Below are 23351 nucleotides of genomic sequence, written 5' to 3'. Positions count from 1 at the left end.
TCTTATGCAATACAGTTATTTATTACTATTCACAATATTCTTCACATGCTCTTCTCTGCAGAAATAATAAAACTACTATTACTGAACAAAAACTTCCATTTTCACAATTTCAGACCAAAAGGGTAAAACAAAAATGAATAAGTTGGACTTCCACAATGTTATACAATGTTACTTGAAAGAGATTTAATAATCTTATTCTTAAGGCTGTAAATGCCCAATTCAACTTTATTCTTTACATTCCAGTAACATCCATAATGTGCTAGTATGACCGGGGTCCCAGGGGAGCCACACTGAGGTCACTCAATTAGGGTAAACTGCAAAGAATGGGGCAGACAATCCCCAAAGCTAGTGGATATTCCAATACATAGATTTACCAAGCCAGCACAAAGAGCTTCTATAATACCTTAGTAGTTACCCAGAAGCCAACAACACAGTTCCCTTAAAGCAACCCAGCCTCAGGCCTCTACCTAGACACCAAATCAAATATAATGAGGATTACTGAATATCTTATTCATCATAAGGAAGTTCTACCAATCCCAAAGGATCGGACACATTACCTCCCACATTAAGAAACATTCCAGATCTTACCCAAATACACACTTACAGCCAATCCTTATTAACTAATCTAAAATTTATTAAAAAGGAAAAGAGAGAGAATATTGGTTAAAAGATCAGTATACATACAAACATGAGTACAGTTCTGAGATCACATTCATAGTAGAGATGGTGAGCTTTGTAGTTGCAAAGAGTTATTTCAGAAATAGTCTATACGTTATAGTCCAATGTTCATATTTCGGGTGATCCAGATGGAACTGGAGATCTCAGTCTTACAACTCAAGCTTCCCCTGGATAAAGCATCAAGCAGATCTGAAATAAAAAGGATCAAGACTCAAGGCTTCTTTATACAGTTCCAGGCCTTCTCTTGACAGCTCGGAGTCCTTAGGCAAACAATAGGCAATCATGAAGACTTTGAAATAGACCTGTTTCCTAAGCATCACTGGTAATTAGTTATAGGGATTAACGTAAGGCAATTGCCTGTTTTCCACCATTCGGAGGTGATTGCTATACATATCAAAGAAAGATGAATACAGTGATATCACTATTTATAGTTCATTTAAATATTAAGATTTCCTTTTGATACAGCATAGGCAGCGACTGTTTGATTACATTGTTAACCTCTAACAATATATATGTAAACATACAAAACACAAACATTATCTACCAATATGTCCCTAAAGGTTGAATTTGGGTCATTTATCCTGCAGGATGCTTAACCCTTTCTGGCCATGTGTCATAGCTAGGCTTTGTCCACACCCACATACAAATACACAGTCCTTGTCCCAAGCCACTAAGAATCTAACTAAATAAAGCTTTCTAAAAAGTTTCTCAACAGCTTGTGCAATTTTTCATTTTCCAGCTTCATGCTGTAATGAGTGTTTTTAATAATTATGGCTATTTCTTATATAGATCAGTAGATTTCAAAGCACTTCATCTTTTAATGTATTTAGCCTTACCACGCCTGTATGGGGTATGGAAGTATTATTATTCCCATTTTAATGGTGGGGAAACTGAAGCAGAGAGGCTAAGTGACTTGCCTAAGGAACACCAGATGTGCATGATGGAGCTGGGAACTGAACACTAGTCTCCTGTACCCAAGCTAGTGCCCTAACCAGCAGACCATGGTTCCCGTCAAAGGGCAAACCACACACATAGGGAACTTTTTCAGAAAGATGACCACTCTTATTTTGGTTTCACATAGCTAAATTGCCAAGAATGTCTTGTAGATTCATGGATCCAATAAGAGACACAACAGGGGACAGATTAACGTGTCTGCCCTCTGACTTCAATGGAGCTCCTAATACAAGTACTAGATTTGGCAGCAAGCGTTCCCGGAAGACATATGCCAGATATTAATCATGTTGCTTAGTGCACTGCTGGCACATGCTCAGCTACTATGGTGATGAGGCTGGTATAAGAACCTGAATAAAATAGAATAGGATTGGACAAATAGGTTGTAAATTGATTGGGACAGGGACTTATCAGTATTCAAAGCACCATGGACATGTAAGGTGTTCTATAAGTAAATAATAAAAAAAGAGAGAGTTGTCCTCATTCTTTCCCTTTGCACTTATATACTTCCGAACTTAGGCTCCATTCTGGATTCTAAATTGAAATGAAAATGTAGATGCAAGAACTGAACAATTGTCCTCATGTTAAAAAAAATGTAAATTTAATTTATAAACTGCACAAGATATTTTAATATGGTTTCAATTTTTCTGCCTCTTATCTCCATCTTTGGCAGTGTACTTTCAATAATCAGGATAAAAGTGCTTTCTATATCTTTGACATACTTTGGTGTTAGGGCAGTTCCTAACTATGTGTATATACAGCAGCTAGCATAGTATGACCTTGTCCTTGATTATGGATTTTAGACATTACTGTAATACAAATGACTAAATAAGTATTTAAAGCAGGCCTGGTAAAATGTTGGTAAATAATTCAGATAGAAATTATAATTTGTCACTGCATAGGACACAGCTGATACAAAAGTACTTTGGACACTGATTTTGAAAGAAGATTTAAACCAGAGGAGCTGTCAGCATGGGGCTGCCCGGCAGCTCCATAGTCTGCTCCTTTCGCCACTGTGGTTCCTAGGAGAGCCCTGCAGCTGAGGGCTCACCCGGGAACCACAGCGGTGAAAGGAGCAGAATGTGCAGCTCCTCCGGCATGGCTGTACTGCCCCTAGCCCTTCCACACAGCTGCGTCCCTGCGTCTCCTGTCTAGGGTCTGCACAGAAGCTCCACTGGAGGACAGGGCTGGTGGTGGTACAGCTGTGCCGGAGGAACTGCCGGCATGGGGCCACCTGGTGGCCCCATGTTCTGCTCCTTTTGCTGCTGCAGCTCCAGAGAGCCCTGCTGTTCAGAAGTCTCCAGTACAGCGGGAGGAGAACAGAGCCTCCCCCACTAGGTAACATGGGATGGATCATGGAGGGGGTAGGTGGGGTCACGTGAGGTCACATGCCTCCCCTTTTTAGTCAGGGCTGCCCGGGTGGGGGGGGGGAAAGCAGGGCAATTTGCCCCAGGCCCTGCACGAGCCCCCACGAAAGTTTTCAGTGGCCCCCAAGAGAGTTTTCAGCAGGTATTCGGCAGCAAGTCCTTTAGTGCCGCCGAACATGCCCAGAGCGAGTGAAGGACCCGCTGCTGAAGACCCGGAGCTTCTTCCACTCTGGGTCTTCGGTGGCAAGGGTGCCTTCTGCTCTGGGTCTTCGGCGGCAGTTCAGCGGCGGGTCCTTCATTCGCTCCGGGATCCACCGCTGAGGTGCCCTGAAGACCCAGAGTGGAAGGACCACCACCGAAGACCCCAGGCCCCCTGAATCCTCTGGGCGGCCCTGCCTTTAGCTGGTGCAGCATATGGGTAAGAAATGAATTCTTCTTGCACACTGATTATAGCCAATATTTATACACAGTGGAACAGCTTCAGCAAGAGAGCACCCTGCCCCCTCAGCCTACTGGTTAGGGAACTTTACTGAGAAGCAAAAGACGCCTGTTCAAATTATTTCAGATGCAGGGGGAGGTGCAGTTGAACCTCAGTCTCCCACATCATAGGCAAGTGCTCTAGCCACCAAGCTGGAACTTATATCCTTCCTCTGGGATTCTGAATGGTCTGATCCAACAGACATGGTCTGAGCACATCTACTAGGTCAGGCCCGACAAGAAAGACAGGCGGTTAGAACACCTATCTTCCCCTACTCTGAGGATCCCTCTAGTCCTTAGGTTTCTGGATGCCCCTTGAAGCTGCAGTGACTGTGCTCAGAGGCAGAAACTTAGGCGCCGAAGGAACTTTTACAGTGAAAATTTAGGTGTTGAGCAAGTTTAGGTGACTACAGGTTTAGGCAGCAACCAAGCAGAGGTTTCAACACTTAAATCTGGGGATTAGGCACCTAAATCACTTTGGGGATCTGTTACCCCAGAAACTGACCACACTGCAGTCAGCAATTTTGTATGTTCAACAACTGCTGCTGAAAACAAACATCACATAGGTAAGAAAATCTTAGGCCCTGACAGGCAAGGCCACACAGCTGCATGTTTGCAGCATTGCTATCAGAATGGGAGGATGGAATAAGAAGTGACGGTTTAATGAAAATAGGAGCATTTGGACAGCCAACCTCGGTCTTGAGTGCTTTTGAAACCTTTTATATGTATATTTTATTATTGTTATGACTAGAACTAATTTTGATAACAGAAAATTAATAGTTTTGCTGAAATCAGAACTGGTGACCCACTAGGAGTCACTATAGGTTATATGCTTTGTTTGAAGTCAGCAATAAATGATCAGAGAAATGATTTTGCTTTGCAGCAGTCTGAGGAACCTTTCTTTGGGCAAGGATTTGACAGCTAAGTTCCCCAGCAGTCAGACAGAAGGAGAGGCCTCCCCAGAAGCCTGGCTGCTGATCCCTCCGAACCATTTCAAACTTTTTAGATAATTGCAAATGTTTTGAAATGCTCTAAACCCTACTGTGACAGCATACATGTGCTCAAGTTCTAATAAAAAGTAGTTTTAGGTGAAAACACTTTTGCTTGTGCCAATTATTTATCAGGATGAGTTCTGCCCCCACTGATTTATTCCTGACACTGCCTGCAGAGAAACAGTCAAATTACCACTGCTTTGGGGTCTGAAAACCCTGGGTAACAGATCTGGGCTGTAGTCCCTTCACGGGAAAGTTGAAGCACACTGATAGGACTTCGAGGAAACTTACAATGACCTGTCCTGTGAGTAAACAGGATTTCTTAATCCAGATCAAGAAAGGAAACCCAATGGAGAAGTGTGATTTACCCTAGACACCAAAATCACACCCCTCATTAGTAAGCTCTTGATAGGATAACCACATAGCAAATGAGCAGAAGTTATCAGCCTTAATGGACTATAAAATAAAGTGAGAAGTACAGAAAAATGGTCTCATTTAAACATGTGAGTGAAGACAAAATCTCAATCTTGTAATCCTCTGAGAGCAACACTGTTGATGTTCAGGAGACTCAAAGCTTCAAGGAGCATGAAAATTCCATGGAAAGTGAGAAATTATGGTACATGCCCTTAGGACCAGAGATATCACCACACCAAATATTTATAAAATACAAAACTGACTTGTCCAAGGTCACTCTGCAAGTTGGAATTCAGTGGCCATGGTGTGGAGTATGGTGACAATTGTTAAGTCATGGTACCCGTGAACGTATTAAGAATACGTGTATTACACCTAAGTGGGGTGAAACAGCAGCAGCTGAAATGCTAAAATTGGTTTAAGAGGAATAAACCTTACCTCTCAAACAATTAATTTAGTGCCCTATCTCTAGGATTCATTGCCGCCAATGATGAGGGAAAGGGGTGACTCAGAGGCTGCCTTTTATCTGGTGCATATCAAGGCCATTGCAAAGAAGCTAATGAATTCTTTGCATTGGCATTTTTTTTAGGTGACAAATCTAAGAAACTGTCCCAGGTTGAGGTATCAATAAAGGAGATTTTGGAACAAAATGATACATTAAACAACGATAATTCACTAGGACCAGAGACAATTCATGCCAGATTCTGAAAGAACTCAAATATTAAATTGCAGAACTACTAGTTGTGGTATGTAACCTATCATGTAAATCTGCCTCTGTACCAGATGAGTAGATGGTAGCTACTGTAATGCTGATTTTTTAAAAAGTCTCCAGAGGTGATCCTAGCAGTTACAGTCCGGTAAACCTCACTTAAGTACCAAGCATATTGTTTGAAAGTATAGCAAAGAACAGAATGATCAGAAACGTAGATAAATAATGTTAGGAAAGAATCAACATGACTTTTGTAAAGGGAAATCACGCCTCACCAATCTATTAGAATTCTTTGAAGTGTCAATTAGGGTGACCAAACGTCTCAATATTATCAGGACTGTCCCAGCATTAGAGGCATTGTCTTATATATGCAACAATATCCCTCCTCTCCCCCCACCAAAAAAAGTCTGTTTTTCACACTTGCTATCTGGCCACCCTAGTGTCAACGAGCATGTGGACAAAGATGATGCAGTGCATATAATGCACTTGGACTTTCAGAAAGCCTTTGACAAGGTTCCTCACCAAAGGCTTGTAAGCAAAGTAAGCAGCCATGGAATAAGACGGAAGGTCCTCTTGTGGATCAGTAACTGTTTAAAAGCTAGGAAACAAAGAGTAGGAATAAATGGTCAGTTTTCACAATGGAGAGAGGTAAATAGCAGTATCCTCCAAAGACCTGTACTTGGACCTATGCTGTTCAACATATTCATAAATGATCCTGGGAAAAGGGAGTGACCAGTGAGGTGGCAAAGTATGAAGACAAAACAAAATTACTCAAGACAGTTAAGTCCAAAGATGTCTGCACAGAATTACAAAGGGATCTCAAAAAACTAGGTGACTGGGCAACAAAAAGGCAGATGAAATTCAATGTTAATAAATGCAAAGTAATGCAAGCTGGAAAACATAATCCCAACTATACAAAGAAAATGTTGGGGGTCTAAATTAGCTGTTATCACTCAAGGAAGAGATCCTGGAGTTATCATGGGTCGTTCTCTGAAAATATCCACTCAATGTGCAGCAGCAATCTAAAAAGCTAACAGAATGTCAGGAACCATTATGAAAGGAATAAATGATAAGTCAGAAAATAACATAATGCCACTATATAAATACATAGTAAGCCCAAACCTTGACTATTGTGTGCAGTTCTGGTCGCGCCATCTCAAAAAAGATATTAGATTTGGAAAAGATGCAGGAAAGGGCAACAAAAATGGTTATGGGCATGAAACAAGCTTCCATATGAGGAGAGATTAAAAAGACTGGGGCTGTTCATCTTAGAAAAGAGACGACGAAGAGGAAATACAATAGAAGTCTATAAAACTAGGAATGGTGTGGAGAAAGTTAATATGGAAGTGTTATTTACGCCTTCACATAATACAAGAACTAAGGGTCACCTAATGAAATTAATAGGCAACAGGTTTAAAACAAACATAAGGAAATATTTCTTCACAAAACATATAGTCAACCTGTGGAACTTGGTTGTGAGGCAATGTTGTGTAGACCAAAAGCATAATGGGTAAAAAAAAATAATTAAATACATTCATGGAGGTTGGTCCATCAATGGCTATTAGCCAAGCTGGTTGCAGGTTCTCCTAACCCTCAAACTTCCAGAAGGTGGGTCTGGACAAGAGGGATGGATCACTCAAAATTTTCCTGTTCTGTTTATTCCATTTGAATCATGTGGCACCGGAGACTGCCCGAAGACAGGATACTAGGCTAGCTGGACTACTGATCTCACCCGGTATGACTGTTCTTATAAATAGTCATTTTATACCTTGGTATTTCACCTTTGGCATTTACTCTGCTGAGCTCAAAGAGTGGCAGAAAAGAGGCATGACACTGAGACATTTATGGTCTCAGTCCCACTCTTAGACTAGCCTAGAAACTGACCTCTCCCCAGAGACAGACTGCAACCCCCATACACACTCCCCCACCACACGCCCAGCCTCCCAGGAACGGCGAGTTATATGGGCTTGTGGTGCCTGTGCTCCAGAAATATTCAGGGCCCGGCTCCACAGTTTGGGGCTAGGTCCCTCCCCCGGCCCCACCTGCTGCCCCCGTGCGCTTCCACTGGATCATCTCTCAGCCCCACCTGCCGCCCCCAGGTGATTTAAAAGGGCCCAGGGACCACCACTGCCAGCGCAGTGGGGCTAAGGTGGCTTCCTGCCCACTCTCACTCCGCACCACTCCTGGAAGCGGCTGCACATCCCTGCAGCGTGGTGTCTCTGCATGCTGCCTCCACACCCCTCCCACACCCTAACTCTCTCCCAGAGCCTTAGGCAGGTGGGAGGGAGGGGGCAGGACCTGGGCCCATTCTAGGCACCACCAAAAATTATACAAACCTGCCACCACTGCCAGGAACCCCTCAGCACTGAACACCCTTCCACAAGACATGGCCACCCTGACTCTTCCAGCCCATGCACCACCCTCCCCAAACTCCACACCCTATTCCTTACACACACCCTACTCCACAGCCCATACCCACTCCCATTCCTACCCCACACCCTGCCCACTGCCCGTACCCCTCCTCAGCCCCATTCCTCTCACACACCCCTCCCCAATGCTCATGCCCCTCCTCAGCCCAATTCCTCGCACACACCCCTCCCCAATGCTCATACCCCTCCTCAGCCCCATTCCTCGCACACACCCTGCCCACTGCCCGTACCCTTCCTCAGCCCCATTCCTCGCACACACCCTGCTCACTGCCCGTACCTCTCCTTAGCCCCATTCCTACCCCTACACCACTGCCCACACCCCTCCTCAGCCCCATTCCTCGCACACACCCTGCCCACTGCCCGTACCCCTCCTCAGCCCCATTCCTACCCCCACACCACTGCTCACTGCCCGTACCCCTCTTCAGCCCCACTCCTCGCAGACCACTGCCCACACGAACTCCAAGCAGCCACCACTCCCCGGCGCTCACCCTCACACACTGCACTGGACTAGACAGCTCCCCTGCCCCCCCGTCACAAGGTTTCTCCAGCCAATCCCCGCGGTGGGGCAGTGACGTATACACAAGGACAGTAACTCCGCCCCTCCGCCGGTAGCCCTCCAATATCCCAACAGTCCCCGCGCAATAACAGTGACTGAGCAAGCCGTGGCGCAGGCGCAGGGGGTGCGATGGCGGAGCTGGCGATCGGGCAGCACTGCGGGGTGGAGCACTGCGGCCAGCTGGGTAGGTGAGGGGCACTCGGGCTATTAGTGTAGATGGGGCTCAGATGTTTTCCTATTTCATTGTCGCAGGAACCACTCCCGCTTGGGCGGTGCGGCGAGCACGAGCTGTCTGTGATTGAGCTCAGGAGGCGGGACACGGCGGGGCTTGTAAAGGGGCGTGGCCTGTCTCTGAAAGTGGGCGTGATCCCAGCTCCGACAGGCAGCGCCTGGCGGGAGGAGACGTGGGCGTGGCCAGGTGCGAGCTGTTGACCCTTGTTGGCCCACCTCAGCCACTGCTCCCTGTGTGTGTCTCACCCAGAACAGTTCAGTCTGGCTGCTGGGTCTGAGGCTGTCCTCCCTTGGCCCGCAGTAAGTGTCATTTTCAAGGGCAGTCTAATGATCCTGGGGTTTGTCTCTCCTCTGGATGAGATGCTGCAGTGGCTGCCTCCAGGAAACCCTAGTATGGTTCAGCCATCAGCAAATCCATCATGCCCATGAGGGGCAGTGAGATGACAGGAACAGGGCTGAAGTAGTGTGTAAGTTAGAACCACAGACTACCAGGGTTGGAAGGGACCTCAGGAGGTTATATAGTCCAACCCAGCCCTGCTCAAAGCAGGACCAATCCCCAGACTGATTTTCGTCCCAGATATCTAAATGCCCCCTTCAGGGATTGAATTCACAACCCTTTGTTTAGCAAGCTAATGCGCAAACCATTGAGCTATCCCACAACCTGCCTGCTTTTCTCCACGAGAGGTTGAGGCTCCTTGCAGCTAAGTTGCCAGTGTCAGCATGCAAAGAAATTTTTTTTGGAGAAACATGTTAAAAGCATGTTACAATTAAAGGGTGGCATCTGAAGCATCATTAAGGAAAGGATGCCTTCACTGGGTATAGTTTTTGTTTCATTTACCAGAATGTTTTCAACAGCTGACAGAATTTTCAGTCTCATTTGATGGGGATTAGAGCAGGTGCACTGAATTGTGTAGTGTAGTGGGCCAGAAAAAGAAGTTTACCTTTGCAGATTCATTGTTAATGGGGCTGATGGCCCTTTCCCCATTCCTCCTGGTCTGGCACTTTGAAATCAATGCCATTCCAGTGCCTAATGAGATGTGTAATAGTACCACACAAGTTAGGAGAGCCATAGAGAGCTTTGTGGCTGCACTTTCTGCAGTTTCTTTTAGAACTGTGGTACTTAATATATGTTTTGTTTACACCAGCATTTTTTGGGAAAACTCACTGTTGCTGTGTTAGGAAAACATCTGAGCCCCATCTACACTATCTCATTGTCTAGCTTTGTTCTGAGCTGTGTTAGGTGACACATTTGTAAAAACATCTACCTCTGTTTGCTCTAGTGCTACCACCATTGGAGTTGATGTGGTACAGTGGTAGTGCAAAACTGGGCGATTTTCTGAAAAATGCTAGTTCAGGAAAAGCCATAAAGACAGCATAAGCTGTGAAGAGAAGTACAGTCTTGTTAAAGGTTGGCAAAAGGTCAATTTGCAAATACCAGATTTTATGGGTAATGTATATAATAAGACCTTGCATTCTTATAGCACCTTTCATCAAAAGTTCTCATAATGTTTTACAAAGATAATTAGGGAAACATCACACCTCTGTATTATGAAATCACATTTGCAGATGCGGAAACTGATAAATAGAAAGATATGGGGTGCAGTTGTGCAACCCTTATTCATGTTGTAATCATTTACTAATACGAATAGTCTTCTTGAAGTCAGTGAGACTACTTTCTTGAGTAAGTGCTCATCATTATGAGTAAAGGTCACACTGGACTAAGTGACTTGCCTGAGTTTATACAGGAAGTTAGCAGTAGAATCAGGAATAGAGCCCAGTAAACCGGACTGATGCCCAGTACCATGACCTAAGTACTAGACATGGTTTCACCCCTGTAAAAAATAAAGCATTCATATATGACTGATTGCACCAGTCATTCTACATAATAGCTTAAATACCTAGATTTGCCACAGAATTAAGGGATGAATGTATATCAAAAGATGAGATTGGTTTGTGCATCACCTTATAATAGTTGTACAAAAGCAAAGATTCCCCCTTGTACTCCATCAAACTGTAACTGGGGTACTGATCAGGGTGATCTTGTTATAAATTATAAATTGGCTGACACTGATAAAATACAGCTTGCTTTTTTGTACAGAAGTACACTTCAAATTCCTACTCCTAGAATATACATGAATGCACTTCATTTTACCTCTTATTTTTTTAGTAGCAGTAGCAAACTAGAATACACTGTGCATGTTTTAAGATGTGCTACAAAAAAACCAACAACATTGTTAAGTAGATTTAACTTTTTAAAGTCTTTTTGAGTCTGTAGAATTAGCAAATTAGACTTGGTCCAATTTCTTAAATATTAATGCAGGCACTGTATGAAGGGCTGAATGTAAATTGGTTTGAATGCTTTGGTAGGGAAGACATTTTTGCATTTATTTCTTGTGGGCATTGGTAGTTAACCTTATACATATTTAGATTAAAAACTATTAGCTAAATAATTACCTTAGCTAATCAAAAAAACCCTCTCTTTTGGTTTCAGATTTTCTGCCCTTTGTATGTGATGGCTGTTCAGGAGTTTTTTGGTAAGACATCATATAATGTATGATCTTAGACACTTAAACGTGAATCCAACTACCAAAAAGGAAATGTTACAGTATTTTAAACTGAATAGAAAAATCAAGGAGAGTGTCACTGTTGATTTAGTGAAAAAGGAGATAAGTTTTTTGTAGCATAAATTCAGGAAGATATATCATGAATTCTTATTACTGTCCTATTTTTTTTCTCTGGGTCTTTTGTGAATGAGTGCAGTTAGACAAAGAAGATGGCCATACTCCATAGGGCATATTTGGTCTTCAGCTTGTGCTTTTGGTACCTCTGATTTAAGTCAACAGGAAGATATTTTTGTACGCAGCCAGATCAAAACAGAGCTATCTCACTTAGAGTTCCCTACGTTGGAGTTAAAATTCTTGGAATGCATGCTATAAATTTAGCTCTTTTCTTTCCCAGTTAAGTTGTCAGATAAAGCAGCTCACTGCTTATAGGCTTCTTACGCTTCTTATTGCTTTCTGGTAATATATGGTCAGACAAACTCGTTTAATTTTCTGCTTCCAGTTCTGAGAATCTTGATAAATAAATGTTCTGTATATATATTTGATGTGACACTCAAATTAGATTAGATTCTAATGTTAGTCTTCCTCAGTCTCTCCTGTTGAAGATGTTCTACTTTGGAGAAATAATTAAATAGTCATTGGGTCAGAGAGAGGAAGTGAGAATGTCTCTCTAGCCTGGTAATTAGAGCACCCATCTGGAAGATTAGAGACCCAGGGTCCAGAACCTCTGCTCTGTTGACTGGGTCTGCCACATCCTGGGTGAGAGCTCTAGCCACTGGGCTGAAAGTTATAAGGGAGGCACACACCTCCAGCCTCCTTCCTGGATTTTGAATGTGTCTCAGGCTGGTAGGCATGCTCAGAGCATGCTTACCGGATTGGACTATGTGAGAAAGATAGGTGCTCCTCCATTACCCCCTGTTTGTGGATTGTGCTGGGGTTTAGGGATGAGATTGGATGCACATGTCTAGAGGCAGAAACTTAGGTGGCCAGGGAACTTTTACAGCAAAAATGTAGGTGCTGAGTGAGTTTACGGTTAGGTAGTAGCTGAGTGGGGTTTTATAGATCACTGATGGGCTTAAAATTGGGATTACATCTGGAGTTTAGCCAGCTAAGTTGATTTGTGGATCTGGGCCTTAGTTTTAAGCATGCGAGTAGCCCCTTTCACTAAAAGTACTTTGCTGAATTGGGGCCTAATTTTTGAGAACTAAACCTTCATATGCTGTCAAGAGCAATATGACACTTTTAATTTTAACCAATCCCCTTGGTGATACAAAACTTGTACCAGCATACAGATTTTTAAGAGAATGGTGGTTATTAAGTTGAAAATTGATCATAATGAAAGTCATGCTACATTACAACTTATCAAACACTTATATGGGCTCATGCTTTCTTTTTGCTTTTTTGAAATTTGGATAATGATGGGGTCTTTTTTTCTTTTAACTCTAAGCCTTCAACATAGAAGCCGGGATTCTCATGGCTGTTCTGAGGTAAGCTGATAATTTGTGATTTCTTTGCAAGACATCAAAACCCCACCAAACCTGGTTATTGGGGATGTTCAATTCACATAGCTGCAAGTGGAGAACTTTTGTGTTTGTTTAAAGCTTGCAGGTCTCCCTTAAAGCACTCTAAGTTAATTTACTGTTTTTCTGTAATGTCAGAATCAAAGCACTAAAGCAAGTTGGATAAGGATGCAAGTTTTTTTCATTACATATGTGTATTTACACTGCATGTTTCTTAATAATGTTTAGGTGAATATAAGAAGCGAAAGCATGAAATCAGATGAACATCAATCTTACCCATGCACTTATAAGGGCTGCCATGGAAAAGAGCTTTTACCAGTTTTATGCCCATACTGCAAGAAACAGTTTTGCTTAAGGTGAGCAGAGCAAAGTGTTGAAACCTCTATGCTCCGTTGTTAACATATGGAACATCTAATGAGAGTTTGCTGTTCTATTGTTTATAGACACCGTCATCAGTCAGACCATGAGTGTGAGAAACTGGATACCCCTAAACCTCGCATGGCTGCTACCCAGAAGCTAGTTAAAGATATTATAGGCAAGTACCATAGGATATTTATTGTATTACACCTCTACCCCGATATAACGCTGTCCTTGGGAGCCAAAAAATCTTACTGCACTATAGGTGTAACCACGTTATATCGAACTTGCTTTGAGCAGCCAGAGTGCGCAGCCCCCCCCCCCCCCCCCCTGTCCCCCCGGAGTGCTGCTTTACCACGTTATACCCGAATTCATGTTATATCGGGTCGCGTTGTAGCAGGGTAGAGGTGTATTTTCTTCAGTGGGCTGTTTGAGCTTTTGTATTAGTCTAGAGGTCCAAGCTTCTCAAAAGAAGAAGGTACCTTGAATGGATAACGGCTGCCTGTGAGTGCCTATGTATAGCCCTGCTCCTATATTTGGAGACATTATACAGTATGACATATGTCCCTAAAGTGAGCCCTAAAATCCAGATGTGGCCCAGGCTGCCCTTTCCCTGCAAATAGAGGATGAGGACAAAGCTGAGGGAGACTGGATTTTATTGCTAATCAAGTCTAAATAGCAGTTTCTGTTGCAATGAAAGGTAAGTATTGTGATTGTGTGGATTAGTAAAAATATTAGGTAAAAATATATGCAGATTGGGTGCAAACCTTAGGCTCCTAGCATGTTGCCCGGGCAGCCCTCATAGTAGCAAAGTTTGGCCACAGAGTGGGCACTTTTATGGCCCTGTGGGCTAGACCTACAGTAAGGAGCACTGCCAGACATGGGTCCCCTGGCCACGTTATGTTTGTGTAATGGAGGGGCTGGAATAGTACGTCAGGGATGTTGTGGTAAAGCACATTTAGAAGCACCACTTTCTGCATCTGTTCAGCTCATGTAGCTTATGCTCCCCCAGTGCTGCTCTGCTGCCACAGATCAGTGCAGAGGATGTGATCTCTTTCTGCTTCACCCCAGCACATTTCTCTGGCCCAGTTACTAATAGGGCTGTCGATTAATCGCAGTTAACTCACGCAATTAACTCAAAAAATTAATCATAATTAAAAAAATTAATTGCAGTTTTAATCGCTCTGTTAAACAATAGAATACCAACTGAAAATTATTAAATATTTTGGAGGTTTTTCTACGTTTTCATATATATTGATTTCAACTACAACACAGAATACAAAGCGTATATTATTTTTTTATTACGAACATTTGCACTGTAAAAATGATAAACAAATAGTATTTTTCAATTCATCTCATACAAGTACTGCAGTACAATCTCTGTCGTGAGAGTGCAACATACAAATGTAGATTTTTTTTGTTAAATAACTGCACTCCAGAACAAAACAATGTAAAACTTTAGAGTATACAAGTCCACTCAGTCCTACTTCTTGTTCAGCCAATCGCTAACATAAACAAGTTTGTTTACATTTACAGGAGATAATGCTGTCCTCTTCTTATTTACAGTGTCACCAGAAAGTGAGAACTGACATTTGCAAGGCATTTTTGTAGCGGGCATTGCAAGGTATTTATGTGCCACATAAGCTAAACGTTTGTTTGCCTCTTCATGCTTCAGCCACCATTCCAGAGGACATACTTCCATGCTGATGATGCTAATTTAAAAAAAAAGAGTTAATTAAATTTGTGATAGAACTTATTGGGGGAGAATAGTATGTCCCCTGCTCTGTTTTACCTTCATTCTGCCATATATTTCATGTTATAGCAGTCTCGGATGATGTTCCCAGCATATGTTCATTTTAAGAATACATTCACTGCAGATTTGACAAAACATAAGGAAGGTACCAGTGTGAGATTTCTAAGGAAATGCTTTCTAAAGCACTTGACCCAAGGTTTAAGAATCTGAAGTGCCTTCCAAAATCTGAGAGGGATGAGGTGTGGAGCTTGCGTTCAGAAGTCTGAATAGAGCAACATTCCGATGTGGAAATTACAGAACCCGAACCACCAAAAAAGAAAATCAGTTTTCCGCTGGTGGCACCTGACTCCGAGGATGAAAATAAAATGTGTCAGTCCACACTGCTTTCAATTGTTATCGAGCAGAACCCGTCATCAGCATGGATGCATGTCTTCTGGAATGGTGGTTGAAGCATGAAGGGACATATGAATCTTTAGTGCATCTGGCACGAAAATATCTTGCGATACTGGTTACAGTGCCATGCAAACCTCTGTTCTCACTTTCAGGTGACATTGTAAACAAGAAGCAGACAGCATTATCTCCTGCAAATGTAAACAAACTTGTTTGTCTGAGAGATTGGATGAATGAGAAGTAGGACTGAGTGGACTTGCAGGCTCTAAAATTGTACATTGTTTTGGAGTGCAGTTATTTAACCAAAAAAACACTACATTTGTATGTTGCACTTTCATGACAAAGAGATGGTACTACAGTACTTGTAAGAGGTGAATTGAAAAATACTATTTCTTTCATCATTTTTGCAGTGCAAATACTTGTAATCAAAAATAAATACAAAGTGAGCACTGTACACTTTCTATTCTCTGTTGTAATTGAAATCAATATATTTGAAAATGTAGAAAACACCCAAAAATATTTAAATAAATGCTATTCTATTATTGTTTAACAGTGCGATTAATCGTGATTAATTTTTTTAATCACTTGACAGCCCTAGTTACTAATTCCATTAGGACTGGCCAGACTCCCTAGTACTCAGAGTACTAGCAACTCTATGATGGTTGCAGGATGCATGGAAGAGAAGGGGATCCACTCACAAAAGGTATGTCTCAAACTTAGGGGACAGGTGGGCTTGAGAGTCTGAGCTGTAGTCCAGGTTGCCATGCTCATTCCGCTATTTTAGTGTGCTAGCTCAAGCCCTGCTATCATGAATCTGTCTACCTTGACTGGGAGGCTTGCCCCCGCTGCAGTGTGGTCACACCCATAGAGGCAGATCTAAATTATTCCACTGCACTGAACTTTAAACATTTTGTGACAATAGACGCAATGGTAATTTCATTTGTAACAGAGTGAAAGAAAACATGACTTGCAGTAACATTCAGAAATATTTCCCTCAGATTCTAAAAAGGAGGAGGCAGTAAGAAGCAAAAGACGGAAAGGAGCAAAAAACAGTGAAACAGTGGCAAAGGTGGCACTAATGAAACTGAAAATGCATGCGTGTGGGGATAAGTCCTTGCCACAGGTCAGTCATACGCAGTTGCCTTCAAACCACATCCATGTTTCTTATTTACTCTGTTTATTTAAGGATATAAACAGATTTTTAGACTTTTGTTGTTAATTTTACTCTCTCATTTAGAGTAAAACAGAATATTAAAAAAAAAAAAAGTATTCTGTTTACTTATTTTTGTTTCTGAATTAGCCCCTGAAAACACAATCATTTACACTCACGCTTAACTTCACACACTGGAGTAGTCCTATTAAACTCAGCCGAGTACTCGTGTGTAAAATTCAGCATATGCGGGAGCAGGGCCTGAATCTCCTGTCTGAAAGCAAATCGTCTTATATTGTGCGTGAGAGAGAAAATGAACTTGTAGTTTTCTATTTAAACAGCAAATTAATCTGGGACACTAACCATGAACAAACTGCAATCCAAAAGAAGGCCTGGTCTGCACCACTAAGGGCTGTGAAAAATGTTGTGCCCTGTGTGACACAGTTAGTTCAGCTTAATCCCCACTGTAGACATAATTGACTTAGCTACTGCCTCTCAGAGAGATGGATTACTTACATGTATAGAAAACCCCTTCCAACAATGAAGGAAGCATCTATGCTACAGCGGCACAGCTGCAGTACCATAGCTGTTCTGCTGAAGCATAGACACGACCTAAGTCTTAACGCCCATAACCCCTGAGAGAGGTTCACAGTTGAAGCACTGCCTGCCCTCTCATGTGGATGCAGTGACCCTGGTTGGTGCATAGAGGGTGCAATTTACATATCTTTGTGCCAGCCTGGAGAAATCTAGCTCATACTTGGCCTGAACTTTGAGTGATAAAACAAGATTTGTTCATACTTCTGCTACAGTTTAGCTGAGCTACATATTTCACCATAGCCAAGGTCAGCAGCATCCATTACTTCAGAGATTCTTCATTGTTTCTCACTATGATCATTCAGAACAACAGCTCCATTTTTTTTTTCCAAACCAGGGTGATTTTTAGTTTGTAAATGTCTTTCTGTTTCCCTCTTGCAAGATTTCATTCTAGACCAATTTGTAATTTTATATATTGGCCATATCATATACAATGCATTTCATCATTTTTACTATTAGGCTTTGTCTTGTTTTACATTTAATTACTGTAAAACAAATGTAGCTCTTCCCTCTCTGAATCCTATTATGACTTTTTCTCTACTACAGATCTCCACATGCTTGGAGTACAAATTAAACATTCCTGTTTAGGTAGCAATCTTAATGTGAAGTCCTTGCTTGCTGCACAATCCTGAGATTATGCCATTTTAATAGATGTACGAATGGAGACAGTGATTAACATCTTGAGATGCAGGAGGAAACATAATGAGTTTAGGCTTTTTTGTTATAAGGCAATTAAATTGCTGCTCCCTAACTCTAAAGATTGTAACCCACAGCACAAATGGCTCTGTGTTAATTCCTTTCATTATTCATTTGCTTAACTGGAGTTTAATTGTTTAATAATGTAGAATAGTGATAATCTATCACAGATGCAATTAAGCTCCAACCCACAATTCTCCTCTCTTTTCCATTCCCTTCTCAGTCTCTCTTCCCAGCCCTCATGCTGTGCTATTCTGCCCAACTGTCTCTTCAGCTTAGTGACAGATGTCTCTTGGATCCCTCTCTGCTGCATCACTTCTCACAGCTGGAAAGTTGGTCTAGTTAAGCCCTCTAGTTTTTCTTGTCGAACTCTTTCTAAATTTGTAGGTTTTTTTCTGGATTGTTTCCCACGATATGTCTTGACTTCACAATAAACTCAAGTTACTCCTCTTGAGTTTGCCTGGCTTGAGTGAGAATAGCCAGATTGTGAAATAACAGTCAAGTTGCTATGTCTGCCTTGGCATTGTACTCACTCAGGTGTTGCAGTGAGACTTATGGAGGCACATCTCATGATTAGTATTACTGTATGAATTCTGTCCCAGTGAATTGTGAGAGAACTTGTCTGTCCTTTCTGGGCACACAGTAGGAATTGTGGGAAAACATTGGAGGACTATCAGCAGTAGAGTGGCACTATCCTGCATCCAACTATAGAGTGGTCATGTTAGTAGGTTATGAGTTGCGCTTGTTTGAGTTTCAGCCTATGTCCCCTCTTGGGCCAGGTAACTTGAGTTAAAAACACCACCACACTTGAGTTAAAGGTTTTTTTGTGTGTGGATGGAATTCAGGGTTAGAGTCAGTGCTCAAGTATGAATTCTTTCTAGGGGAAACCCAAGTAAAACCAATGAAAAGAAGAAATATTTTTATCTTGCTTACTTGCTTTCAGCTGGCACCTGGCAAAGGCGAACCTACCTATTGTGTTTATAGAACATAAAATAGAAGTTGATGAAACCAGGGAAACAAGTGTGAAGGGGAAAACAAACCAGAAAAAAACAGGTTGTCCCTACTTCATATTTAAAATATGCATCTTTTAGGAAATAAAGGTTGTAATAGTACCCTCTCTTATAAATGCTTCAGTCACGGGGAAGGCCACAAAGCTTTTGGTACCTACAGGGAGGAGGATGAAGGTTGAGAAGCTGGCCTTGACAGAAGTACATTACTACCAGCAGCCTTCTGTTGGCTTTCAGCTTGGGACTTCCACAGTATTGTGACATATTGTATTCCTGACAAACACCAGCACGGGAGCCCAACCAGCATTCTCTTTAAACTACCTTCTTCGTCTTCAAAGCGATCATTATTGTCTTGATAGCCAGGGCAAGGACTTTCTCTTCATATAGGTATTTGTAACCGCATCTAGCACAATGGGAGCCTAATCTCGACTGAGGCCTTTGGGGAGTACTGCAGTATAAAGTGATTAATTATAATTATTAATGTACACATCAGCTTAATTCTCTTTAGACCAGCAAAATTAATTGATGTGTGTTTGTCCTTGTTCGTTTCTCCTGAGTTCATGTTTCTCTGTTTCTTACTATAGACAGAAAGAATTTACTTTCAAGTGTTTTTACCTAAGGGAAGCAAGGAGAAGAGCAAACCCATGTTCTTTTGCAGTAAGTGGAGTATTGGCAAAGTAGTAGATTTTGCAGCTTGCTTAGCAGACCTTAAAAATGACAACAACAAATCAACAGCCAAGGTAAATCAGTGGTAGCAATTTTCATTTGTTATAATTTTTTTCTGTCTTTCATGCATGAATATGAATTAACAGCAAGATGTTTTTGCGGGGGGCATTTCTTGCAGAAATTAAGGCTGTGTCATACTGCATCTGGAGAAGCTTTGCCATTGGACCACACATTGGCTACTTGGCTATCCAATCAAGAGTGTCCATTATATAATGGTGGAAACATTATTCTGGAATACCTTGATAATGAAGATCAGTTTATAGAAGATACAAATTCATATTTAGAGTAGCTAATTGGTGAACTGGATGGAAACAAAGATCACCAGAAAAAACACTGAGATAAATCCAAGCACAACTTACATTTAGAATAGGTTCAGACCTGATTCGGCCCTCAGCCACCCAGAAACAATTCCCACCAACTTCAGTGGGAGTTGCATCTGCATAACTGTGGGTAGAATTGAGCCCAATCTCTAAAAATAAATGTATATATTTAATGGAGAACAGTTGTGGTTACTTGAAACAATAGTTTAACCCATTTAATAAATATTTGATGTTGGTGAATTTGAAATATTTATAAGACAGAAAGTGTTCCAGTCACAACTGGCACAGGATGCCTGTGGCAGTAAACTAACTAATCCACCAGCTACCAAAACTTGGGAGTGGTTGATACTGCTAAAAAGAGAATGGATTGGTAAGCGGACATCACCTCTGTGATATGACTCTTTCCATTTATTTTATTCTATTGCCATTATGCAACCAAATGAAATTTTTATCTTTTGGTTTTGTATTTTAAAGTATTTTTTTTGTACATTACAAAGTATTGATGAAAACAATAAATGAATTAATAATGTAAACCAGCAGAGTGAACCGTTAACTAAAGAGATAAGAAGCTGCTTATATTGTTGGAGGGGACACCTGGTTTGACCTAGAGCCTTCTTCATTCTGCATCTCACTCTTTTGTGGCTAAACAGAGTGACAGCCCTACAGAACAGAACAGTCCAGTACCTTTCTAAAGCACGACAGTAATGTATTTTTTATTCTCTATTTCTTCCTTTTAAGAATGTACAGGACAGAGTTTGAAAAAAAACAACCCCATGTTTTACAAGCTCACACGTGAGGCAGTATTGTTCAGTGGTTAGGGAGCTAACCTATGACTTGGGAGACCTGGGCTCAAGTCCCTACGTGGTCACAGACTTCCTATGAGACCTTGGTCTTAGTCTCTCTATTCTTCAGTTTTCCATCTGTAAAAAGGAGATAATAGCATTTCCCTACATCCCAGGGGTATTAAAAGGATAAATATATTAAAGATTCTGAGGCACTTAATTACTACAGTAATCGGGGCCATATAAGTACCAAAGACAAGCAAGTTTTCATAACATGCAAAATCCTATTTAGCTAATGATCGTAGATATTTGAGTTTTTAAACAGATGTCTTCTTCGAGACAGGGACCCGTGTCTCATGCAGCTCATTTAACACAATAATGTTACAGGCAGGCACTGCAGGTTTATGCAGCAGAAAGTTCAGCTTTTTACATTTTCATACATATTGTGTTGTAATTGAAATCAAAGTGTATATATTATCTTTATTACAAATATTTACACCGTAAAAATCATGAACAAAAGTAATATTTTTCAATTCACCTCATACAATCTGTCGTGCAATCGCTTTGTCATGAAAGTGCAGTTTACAAATGTAGATTTTCTTTTTTTTGTTCGTTACATAACAGCACTCCAAAACAAAACCATGTAACACTTAAGAGCCTACAAGTCCACTCAGTCCTACTTCTTGTTCAGCCAATTGCTAAGACAAACAAGGTTGTTTACATTTACAGGAGATAATGCTGCCCTCCTCTTCTTACACTGTCACCAGCAAGTGAGAACAGGCATTTGCATGGCACTTTTGTAGCCAGCATTGCAAGGTATTTACGTGCCAGATATGCTAAACTTTCATATGCCCCTTCATACTTTGGCCACCATTCCACACCACTATAACAACAGAGATACTCCCTGCCTCAAATAACTCAGTCAACCTGAATTGTTGGATGTGTGCAGGGTTTATGCATGGGTTGGGGTGCACTGCCAGAGCTGTGGGATGAAGGGTGGTTGGGGTGCACTGACAGAGCTGAGGGTGCAGGGATTTGGGGTGCACCTACAGAGTTGTGGGGTGCAGGGGATTGGGATACATCTGCAGAGCTGTGGTTGCAGGATTGGGATGCACTGAGCTGAGGGGGGAAAAGGGTTGGGGTACATTGGCAGAGCTGTGGGTGCATGAGGTTTGGGGTGCAGTAGCAGAGCTGGAGTGTGCCATGCTTCCCTCACCTGATCCACCAACCTCTCTCCCCCTTTACCACTCATCCCCATGTAGCCCTCTGTTTCATGAACAGTAACTTAAAGCAGCCCTCTTGATAAAACCTATACATTCTAGATCTCACAATTTCGTGTTGCCTACTTCCCTGACCTATCACTTCTTCATCCACTATGAGATTTACTGGATCTATTTTGACTTTAGTAATCCACCTTGTAAGGCCCAAATTGTGAGCAAAAAGCTTCTTCTCCTTGTATGGCTGTGCTGGGGCAACTTACAACAACCACCTCTGAGCTCTTCAGATTGCTTGTTCCACACAGGCGCCTACTCAGACCAGTAGTTGAAAATCCACAATCTGTTGTTAAGGGCTTGATCCTATTTCCACTGAGGTCAGTGGCAAAACTTTCACTGGCTTCAGTAGATATAGGACTGGTCCCCAAATTCCCCATACAATGAACTATATTTATTAGGGCTATCAAGTGATTAAAAAAATTAATTGCGATTAATCGCACTGTTCATAATAGTATCAGAGGGGTAGCCATGTTAGTCTGGATCTGTAAAAGCAGCAAAGAATCCTGTGGCACCTTATAGACTAACAGATGTTTTGGAGCATGAGCTTTCGAAGTAGATATTCACCTACGAAAGCTCATGCTCCAGAACCTCTGTTAGTCTATAAGGTGCCACAGGATTCTTTGCTGCTTTTACTGTTCAAAATAGAATACCCTGTATTTAAATATTTTTGGTATTATAACAGTGTTGTAAAATATTGGAGCATACAGCACACGACTATAAGCATAGGATTTGTGAAGGGAATAGGTTATAAGCATAGGAATGCATAAGCATAGGGATATTGTCATCGGCCAGGTCCAGCCTCCCATATAGGCAGCACCTGCAGGCCTTTAAACTGCCAAAAGCACACTCAGCAGTCATTCTGCACTTGCTCAGCCTATTGAACTACTCTTTGCTGCTGTCAAGGTGCCCCATGTATGGCTTCATAAGCCACGGCATTAAGGGGTCTCCCAGTATCACAATGGGCATATCAGTTTCCCCTATGGTGATCTTCTGGTCCGGGAAGAAAGTCCCTGCTTGCAGCTTCCTGAACAGGCAAGTGTTCCAAAACATGCGTGCATCATGCACTTTCCAGACCAGCCTGCGTTAATGTCTGTGAAACGCCCTCAGTGATCCACAAGCATCTGAAGAACCATTGAGAAATACCTCTTCCGATTAATGTACTCGGGGGCTAGGTGGTCTGGTGCCAGAATTGGAATATGCGAAACATCTATAGCCCCTCCCCAGTTAGGTAAGTCCATTTGTGCAAAGCCATCCACAATGTCACACGTGTTGCCCAGCGTCACAGTCTTTTGGAGCAGGATGCGATTAATGGCCCTGCATACTTTTGTCAACACTAGTCCAGTGGTCGACTTTACCATTCCGAATTGGTTAGTGACCGATCGGTACCAGTCTGCAGTAGCCAGCTTCCACAGTGCAACCG

General features: G+C 42.0%; 1 protein-coding gene and 1 long non-coding RNA gene across 3 annotated transcripts; one reads left to right on the top strand and one right to left on the bottom strand.

Annotated features, from left to right (window-relative positions):
- LOC142046394 (uncharacterized) lies at positions 1-8621 on the bottom strand. The gene is made up of 2 exons (XR_012655368.1): positions 8513-8621; positions 1-938 (listed from the first exon to the last, which is right to left on the bottom strand). It is a non-coding gene; the product is annotated as an uncharacterized LOC142046394 (long non-coding RNA).
- Positions 8622-8630: 9 nt separating this feature from the next.
- Positions 8631-20408, top strand: ZFAND1 (zinc finger AN1-type containing 1). Of its 2 annotated transcripts, none has more exons than XM_032787171.2 (8): positions 8631-8754; positions 11293-11335; positions 12810-12849; positions 13111-13238; positions 13326-13417; positions 16381-16505; positions 19414-19569; positions 19674-20408. In XM_032787171.2, exons 1-8 carry the CDS (start codon positions 8700-8702, stop codon positions 19842-19844), a joined length of 810 nt encoding a protein of 269 aa, XP_032643062.1. In that variant the 5' UTR covers positions 8631-8699; the 3' UTR covers positions 19845-20408. The 2 variants fall into 2 exon arrangements, with proteins under 2 accessions (XP_032643062.1, XP_032643063.1); XM_032787172.2 differs by lacking the exon at positions 8631-8754 and adding an exon at positions 10108-10248.
- The last annotated feature ends 2943 nt before the right edge of the window (positions 20409-23351 follow it).

The sequence above is a fragment of the Chelonoidis abingdonii genome, chromosome 2 (genome assembly GCF_003597395.2).
Source record: "Chelonoidis abingdonii isolate Lonesome George chromosome 2, CheloAbing_2.0, whole genome shotgun sequence".
NCBI classification, from domain to species: Eukaryota; Metazoa; Chordata; order Testudines; family Testudinidae; genus Chelonoidis; species Chelonoidis abingdonii.
This window is presented reverse-complemented; position numbering and strand designations above follow the sequence as displayed.